The sequence below is a fragment of the Mus caroli genome, chromosome 6 (assembly GCF_900094665.2).
Source record: "Mus caroli chromosome 6, CAROLI_EIJ_v1.1, whole genome shotgun sequence".
Lineage (NCBI taxonomy): Eukaryota > Metazoa > Chordata > Mammalia > Rodentia > Muridae > Mus > Mus caroli.
In genome coordinates this window covers 32,554,322-32,563,683 of record NC_034575.1, presented here as the reverse complement: position 1 = coordinate 32,563,683, position 9,362 = coordinate 32,554,322, and the positions used below count along the sequence as shown (strand labels likewise).

Sequence of the window (9,362 nt, the reverse complement as noted above, 5' to 3'; positions counted from 1 at the left end):
CTGAGCCACCTCACCAGCCCCACCTTACATGTTTTCTTAGGAAGACAGATTGTAATTTCGGCCGCATGTATCCGTACAATGTTCTCTATTAAGCATCCTGTTTTGCTAGTAGATTTGCTCCTTTACTGTGGACTACATACAGGTGAGGTATTGTACGAGGTACACTTGGTGACTCTCACGTCACACAGAACGCTCTCCAGGCTCATCCTACACATCTGACAGTTTGCTATAGTTTCTATGAAAATATCATGGAAACATGTTGAAATTTATTCCCACCGTGACTCATTAAGTGCTGTGATGTGAGGTTTAATGGAAGCGATGTGAGTAGACCTGTGAAGAAGCCCACTCTGAGGATCCACGCATGTTCCTGTTGTGAAGTGATACCTTTTCCTACCTTGAAACATGTACTTTTGCCTTCAACATGAAGGCCTTTACCATATGTAAGCCCCTGAACTTTGTACACCACACAGCAGACTCCAGAACAGTAGGTTGAATAGCCCTTTGTTTGTTTGTTTGTTTTAAACAATGAATTGTACTGGTTGTCAGCACTGGATAACTTCATCTGCTTTGGACATTTACCCCGAAGTCAGATTACTAGGGTGTGATGATCGGTCCACTTTTACCTTTCTCAAAGAACGTTTATACTGTTTTTATTCACAACTATACTAATTTACAGTCACCAGCAGTAGAAAAGTTCTCTTTGCAACACATCTCCAATCTTTAAAATGGCAAAAGTCTGCCACAAGACTAAAAAGAACCCCTCCATTCCTTTCACCCAGAATCCTCAACCTGTTAATAATAATTTGCTCCAGCACCCTGTCAATCTCTTCCATACACGTTATTCTGAGAGCAAGATACGGACACAAAGTCCTATACCGACTGCAGTGTAACTGAAGTAAAGCAAAGATTTAAAATAATTAGCGAATTCTAAAAAAGGCAAGTGCCTGATTTAGCTCCCCCCCCCAGTGCAAACACTGGGCTGGTTCCTTTGACATGTCTGAGTATTGTCTAGTTTCTGATGCAGAAGACACTCTGTACACTCTGCACTCCTTCTTCCTAAGTGTTTTGAAACCAGGATGGCAGGCCCTGCTATGGACACCATTCATCAAATATATACAAATGTATACTTGAACTACACAGATACAGATGTCTACCCAAATACAGAAAACTCTGTCTGTCCTTAATGATTCTCTCCAATGAACTTAACTTGGAACATGCTCTGGCTTTGTTTCTCTTTCTAAATATGTTCATGGAAGGCGGAATAACATCACCACCTTTAATATACTTGTATGAAATCCATTTGTTTATCCGACAAACAACCCAAATCCAAGACATTATCGTCTCTTAATATCTGATACTCCATTAGAGTTTGAACCTAAAATGCCTCACAGGTTGGTGTTTTTAACACTCAGTTCCTAGCTATAGTGCTATTTTCAAGTGTGGATCATGGCTAGAAGAAAAAAGTGTTACCTAGCTGTAGCCTTCCTCAGCCTTGAAGCAGGCTGATTCAGACTTTGCTGCCACTGAATACACTCACCTGGGGTGTAGCCTTCCGCTTAGATGGCTCTATTGTTATGTCAACTACTGCTGCCCCCCCCCCATCCTATCATGCCTACAGGCTGGCTCCAGGCACCAAGAAAGGATTGGGGGTGGGGTGGGGGAGATGATGGGCCTCCCCTCTTTATAAGCACAGTCTCTTAGTAAACTCTCTGGGCTTTGATCAGAGAAAAAATTGTCTTGGCTTTGATCTTTTCTAGCAGCCTCATTCTTTTCTTTCAGCCCCAGCCTGCCTTTCAGGAGTACCGGGTTCCCAAGGCTGCAGGCGGCTCACACCTAGCCCAAGTTCTTCTGGGTTGCTGCCACTGTGGACTGAGATCTAGCTGAAACAGTAAACCAAAATAAAACTGCAATGTCTAAACTTTTGGATATCATGTCACAGCTCTGACTATTGGCTTATACTTCTGGGTGGCCCCCAGTCCTTGTCACATTATGTCCTTATTTATAATACTAATATCACCATGCCAGGCAGATGCAGACATCAAGTTCTGCCCTTAACATCTTAGTATTAGTGCCTCTTTTACATAGAACTAGTGCTTTTCCTCTTTCATTGTATTGATTCATTAAAAACGTAGGAATAAGCCGGGCGTGGTGGCGCACGCCTTTAGTCCCAGCACTCGGGAGGCAGAGGCAGGTGGATTTCTGAGTTCGAGGCCAGCCTGGTCTACAAAGTGAGTGCCAGGACAGCCAGGGCTACACAGAGAAACCCTGTCTCGAAAAAAAACCAAAAAAAAAAAAAAAAAACGTAAGAATAATTTTTTTTTTCAAAAAGGCTAAGCCAGAAGTGGTGATATGTGCCTATGATCCCAGCAGGACTGTAGCCCAAGCCAGAAGAACCAACCGCGTTGGTAGTGGGTGGGGGGTGGTGGAAAGAAAGATGAACAATCGAGAATCAGGGGAGAGAAAGGCTTTCTGCCATAGATAAAGCATCAGAAAGAGCTCCATGTTCTGAGTACTGAGGGTTCAGGGATAGGGAGCTGGTAGTAGAGCCAGAAACAGACATTCAAGGCGTAATGAAAAGGTCCTGGATTGCTGAGCCGGGAAGGAGGGAGGGAGAGCAGGAAACTCATTCACCTCTTTTGTACTTGCTCCTTTGTACTTTTCACTGCCAGTAAAGAAATGACCAGTGCTTTACTTTCTTAAGGATCTAGTAATGTAATTTTCCTGCCTTCCTTTTAAATAATCCACAGATTTAAGGTCCAACAGATAATAGAGAAATTCTAAGCAACTAATGTTTAAATATTTCAAAATACTATAAGATTTGACTTCTGAATGGACTTTCCCACTTCATAGGAATCAGCCAGTTTCTTTCTTTTTGTTCCATTATGGAAAAAGAGGAATTAACTAAATTAGAAGACATAAAATAAAGAAAGGCTAACTCACACAAAATACTTCTACATGGTCAAAAAAATAATTAAATGAAGAGGAACAATTTCCTCTCAATTGGGAGGAAAAGTTTGCCCCCACACACACACACACACACGGGTGGGGGGGGGGGTGGGGGGAGCATGCAAGAGAGTGAACAACAGACATTTTCACAAAGATAAAAATATCCAATAGAGAGGCAGGTGGATTTCTGAGTTCAAGGTCAGTCTGGTCCACAAAGTGAGTTCCAGGACATCTAGGGCTATATAGAGAAACCCTGTCTTGAAAAAAACCAAACCAAACCAATCAAACAAACAAAAAAAATCCAACAGGGCTGAAAAGATGGCTCAGCAGTTAAGAACATGTTCTTTCAGAAGACCATTTAGCACACATGCTGGGTAGCTCACATAGCCTATAACCCTAGTTCCATTGGATCTGATGCCAAGGCACCTGCATATGTGTGCATATACCTACACAGATACTTAAAGTCTCTAAAAACTGTCTAATAGGTCTAAAGGAACAGGTGTTCAACAACATAAACCAACAAGTTAAATGCAAATTGAAACCACAAGTAGTCAGTACATCATGCTTGCAACTACAGCTGCTAGTTAAACAATGATCACAGTAAATGCTGGTGAGAGTCGGAGATTGGTGGGAATGTAAACTGGTATAGCTATTATGGAAAACAGTATGGAGGTTCTTCAAACAATTCAAACTAGTACTATATGCCCTAGAAGCCCTTTATTTGGATATATTCCCAAAGAACTGAAATGCATGGCAGAAATGTCTGGACTTCCACATCTACTATAATTTTCATGAAGGTAAAGTACCAGGAGCCATCAAGGAGAAGCTAAAACTTAGCAGGTGATCTACCTGAGACGGTTCTGCCATGGACTGCAGTGGAAACTGCCAGTCTTCAGTGTCAACAGTTAATTGCTTCTGAGGTAGCAAGCAGGCAACTATTCAGAGCACATTCCAAGAGTTTGTAAAACCATTAACCAAAGGGCATGAAAAGGGAACTCATGATTTATTATAGGTGCAAGGATAGAAGAAAACAGATTGACTGGGTTTATCTATATGAAACTTCACTAATACCTTAAGCACAAAAATTAAGGTTTTTAACTCTCTATGAACCTGTAGAGCTACTGAAAGATGACGAATGTTTAGCCAGATAATTACTCTTAATGAATATACATGTAAACATTCTCTGTTGACTTGAATTTATGTGTAAACTTGTGGTGAATCTTTTACCATGCAATCATGTATTCTGAAAGATGTATTAAGTGCTGAGGACAAAGAGAGACAAAGAACTTTTTAAGCAGAATTCCAGAAGAACGTTTTAGAGAGAAAAACTTTTTAGAAAAGAACTTTCTTAGAAAACTTTTAGAGAGAACTTAGAAGTAAAGGCATTGGGAGTAATAGCATTGGAAGAAAAGGCATTGAATGTAAGGGCATTATTGTGACATCAGAACAGGAGGAAAGAGCAAGATTTTAAAATGATAGAACTTTTTAGAGAAAACATTTTGGGGGAGAACTTTTGTAGAAACTTTTTGTAGAACTGAAGAACTAAGAAATAATGGCTAAAATCACTTTTCAGAGCGTCCCTTTCTTCCTTGGACTTCAATAGGCAGGGAGTTGGGGCTGCATAGTTCCTGCAGAGACAGGACAAAGGCTACTTTACTTAATCCTCCGAGGTTTCACTATGAGGTGCAGTTTTCTGGCCTCAAGGAAGGCAGGCAGGTCAGCTTACAGTAGCAAAGTGACTTAGACTTAAGTATATAGGTAAACGGTTTATTATTAAACAGCAACCTTAAATATCTTGCCCCTGCCGGTGCGATTCCCTCGACCCACCTCTTACCTTCAAGAGAAAAGCAAGGAAGAAAGTAGTGCCGGTTATAGCTCCCAGCAGTAACGACAGGAAAAGAAGTGCACAGACTGATGGATGCATATACAGATTTATAGATCTTCACATATCTACTGATGGATAAATAGCGACAAGATAGATAGATGTCTATATCTAATCTATATATAGTGATATATATCATCAATCTCATATACAATGGAATGTTTGGTATTAGCCAAAACAAGAAGGGAAAAAAAAAGGAAAAAACACCCCCCCCCCAATAAACCCTGACATTTGTGACAAGAATAAAACTCTAGGCTATGTTATGCTTAGTGATATCACCATAACTGAAAACAGCATTAGATATGTCACATCTCAAAAAACAAAAGTCAAATGTGTAGAAACAGAATACCAGGTAGAAAGAGGCAGATAATGTTGAAATTAGTCAATGACTGATTTTCAAAAAATTAACAAATGAGTCTAAAGATTATTTTGCTTAAAGAAGCAGTAAAAACAACTAAATCACTGTTAATCATGATAGAAATATACAATAAAACAATTCAAAATAAGGAATAATTTTAAAATGCTTATAAGTCAGCATTCAGCCATACTTAGAAGAGACTTGCCTTAAAATTATGTATATTTTTAAAATTTAAAACTATTAATTTAATTAAGTAAAACTTATGTAACATATGTGTACTATTTCTGCCACTTGATTGCATAGAGTAAGTGACAAAAAATGTGGGGATCGTAATACTTTGGAACTGTTGACCTTCTAAGCCACACTCTTTCTATTAAACCATAGTTGAGACTAATGAGCAGCCCCGGAAGCTTGACAGAAACAGAGTTTGTTTCCTGCCAAACTCACCAGATAGAGGTCCTACATGCTCCAGGTGTGTAGCAATACTTTCAGTATGTACACAAAACCCTAAATCACCCTTGTGAGATGCTGTTTCATCTCCAACAGCAAATGCTGCAGTGTGAAGCTGACAAGAGGACCACAGACTCAAAGGTGAGGCTAGTTATAGCTCTTTAAAGGATGGTGATAAGCGTACCCCTGTGTCTCATCATTTGTCCAGTGAAATGGCTGGCTAGCTAGCTAGGAACACTTAACAATGATGTAAATATTCAACATGGAAGAGGGTTAGAATTAGATGAGGCAGGGTGCAGGTACTAGTAATATTTACTATTGATATTTTTTCTTATACTGGGTTCACTTGCCACAGAGTGAAAAAAAAAAAAAAAAGAAAAGAAAAGATAAATATGAGTGTCTTAGTCAGGGTTTCTATTCCTGCACAAACATCATGGCCAAGAAGCAAGTTGGGGAGGAAAGGGTTTATTCAGCTTACACTTCCGCGTTGCTGTTCATCACCAACGGAAGTCAGGACTGAACTCAAGCAGATCAGGAAGCAGGAGCTGATGTAGAGGCCATGGAGTGATGTTACTTACTGGCTTGCTTGCTTCCCCTGGCTTGATCAGCCTGCTTTTATAGAACCCAAGACTACCAGCCCAGAGATGTGGCACCACCCACAAGGGGCCTTCTCCACATGATCTGTAATTGAGAAAATGCCCCACATGGATCTCATGGAAGCACTTCCCCAACTGAAGCTCCTTTCTGTGTCAAGTTGACACACAAAACCAGCCAGTACAATGAATGACAAAAGAAGATTAAAATTGAAGTTATGTAAAAATTATTTCAGGTAAAAACACTTGGCAGGGTGCTCTCTGCGAGTTTGAAGCCAGCCTGATCTACAAAGCAGGTCACAGGACAGCCAGGGTGATTATACAGAGCAACTCTTGGGAGATCAGGGAGGGAGGGAGGAAGGGAGAAGCCAAAACCAACCAGCCAACCAAACAAAAAAAGCAAAAAAGCAATTAAGATTGAATAGATAATCTACCTCTGGGTTTTGTTTTGTTGTTTTTTTCCGGAGGTGGGTGGTGTCTGTCTGTGTAGCCCTTGTAGGTCTGAAACTCAGTATGTAGACAAGGGTGGCCTGCCTCAACCTCCCCAGTGCTGGGATTAAGACAGGCACCACCACACCCAGATTTTTTTTCTTTTTCATGGTATCTTGCTATGTTACTCAGGCTGACCTTGAACCAGTAAAGTGCTCTCTCTGACCAGCAGGAATTCAAGGTGTGCAGGCTTCTTTCTGAATATGAAGCACCCCTCAACTCCTGCCTCACTGTGCATGCTACGGACTATTAACCGCAGGAGTCCATCTTACCAGCCGCTTGCTGTACAGCAAGGCTGTGCTGCTGCCACTGGAAACAGCCCATTTAGAAAAATGCATGACGTGCTCTAACTGCTTAGAAAGCCCAGCCACTTCCTGTTGTTGTTGCATAAGTTTCATTCGATGGTCCTTTGCAACACTCTGAAAGGAAAATAATTTCAGAATTAGTCTCAGCACTTTCTATTCATTTCCATGATTATTTTCAGATAATCAGGTCACAGTAAGAACCACTGTGTATTCCACTGACAGTAAGCAGTTCCTTCATAACACAGAGGCTCCCTCTGAGTGCATGAAACGTACAGCCTTAGTGTTTGCTCCACCCTTTGCCTCTAAGTCTGCTTTATATAGGTCTTAGTATATGACTCTTGCCAAAACAGACATAGATTAGCTATGATAGTATAGGTGTTAAATTCAAAACACTCAAGTAAAACAGATGTATCATCCAGTTATCCACTGAGATTACCAGTTCATCATATGGTTTAACCAATTCACAGTTCCACATCTTAGAGATTGCAGCTCCAATAGCTGGTACCCAGAATCATGCCAAGCGGTAGCTGAAACTTATCTTGTATGTGGTGTTAAAGAGAGAATCAAGTTGTCTTGAGAGTTACTAGAGATTAGAACTACTGCTAATGCATTCGAAGAGCTACTATATAAAACCAGAATATACTTTCAGTGCCAACATGGTAACCCTGCCCCAAGGAGTTAGAAAATAGACTTTCTCCACAGAAAATATATACTTAGGAAACAGACAGCAATCAAAAATGGAAGGCACCATATTGAATTATTTAAAGGTCTTTATTAAACACACACACACACACACACACACACACACACACACACACACACACACCTCATCCGTAATGTAGGCGAGGAGGATAAAGATACAGGGCTTCTATTGGCTTAGAGGAATTAGAAAAATGGAGTGCAACTCTCCCTGTGTGCCCTGGTCGGTTGTTTGGACAATGCACACAGGCAATGGCTTTGACAGATCTACTTTAAGTGTGACTCAGAAGATAATTTATTTAACAGCTGCACTGACCTAGGTAAAACTACATTGTGTCTTTGGAGTGGAAAGAACTTTTTGAAAACTTTTGAGAGGACTGGAAATAGAGCATAAGAAGTCCTGGTGTCTTGGTTTTCTGTGGTAGCAAGCAAAACTGGCTCCATTTATATGCCTCACAAGTGACTTGTGAACCACAGGAATGGGCATGGTACTTGAGGCATAGCCAACAAGTCCTAGGACATTCTCAGGTTCAAGTCTGTCAAAACTAATTCTGTCGGCTTTGTACACAGTCACGGGTTATGGAGTCTCATCCTCATTTTTCAGCTCTTCATGTGAATGAAGCCAGAGCAGTAAACTATGCTATGTAGAAAATTGAAAATCATCAAATTCTACTTAAATGTGCCCATGTTTAAAACAACTACTGCAAAACCTTGAAAATATCATAACTGAGCACTGATTACTCCCATCCAAAACACTTTCTCAACTATCTTCAAAGTAGCAGAATTATAAATGGTCATGTTTTCCCAGATGAAATAGGACTTTCTCATGGAGATCTTATCAACTGGTCAATTATGAATTAAAGATGAATGAAATTTTTTTCATAGTTGTCTCTACTTCAAGTCTTCCTGTACTAACCTTTTCTTTCTGTTCTTGTTCTCAACAGCTTCTTGACTATACATTCTTTCTCAAAAACATACTGAAGGAATAACTAAATAGTATACAGTAAGTACACATACTATGGATACTGCAACCTCATATTATTACTGCTCAAACATGGGCTTTTGCTGTTGCCTTTGATGAATTTAAGAAAGATGAGCAAGCTGACACATGGTGGCTCAAGCCTTAAACCCCAACACTTAGGAGGCAGAAACAGGTAGATCTCTATGAGTTTGAAGCCAGCTTAGTCTACAAAGTGAGATGCTATCTTTAAAAAAAAAAAAAAAGAACAAGAAAAATAAAAGGAAAAGAGAAATAGAGTAGAAAACAAAGATGATCAAGATAGTACATCTTTTATTGTTTTACCTATAATTACAAACAACTATCCTGTCTTGAGAATATACTCTGTACGTGCTGCTTTCATAACTATGGCCATATATAAAATAAAGCTGGAGGCTGGGCATGGTGGCACATGCCTTTAATCCCAGCACTGGGGGGTGGGGGGGGAGGCAGAGGCAGGTAGATTTCTGAGTTCGAGGCCAGCCTGGTCTACAAAGTGAGTTCCAGGACAGCCAGGACTACACAGAGAAACCCTGTTTCGAAAAAAAACCAAAAAAGCAAAAAAAAGCCGGGCGGTGGTGGCGCACGCCTTTAATCCCAGCACTTGGGAGGCAGAGGCAGGTGGATTTCTGAGTTCGAGGCC

General features: G+C 40.4%; 1 protein-coding gene across 3 annotated transcripts in view; it reads right to left on the bottom strand.

Moving 5' to 3' along the window:
- The window catches only part of Trim24 (tripartite motif containing 24), a 105,712-nt gene that overhangs the window by 27,814 nt on the left and 68,536 nt on the right, over positions 1-9,362 (bottom strand). For all 3 annotated transcript variants that reach the window (XM_021164255.2, XM_021164256.2, XM_021164257.2), the window contains exon 7: positions 6,991-7,137. In XM_021164255.2, coding sequence (XP_021019914.1) covers positions 6,991-7,137 — 147 coding nt within the window. The remainder of the gene's footprint in view (positions 1-6,990; positions 7,138-9,362) is intronic.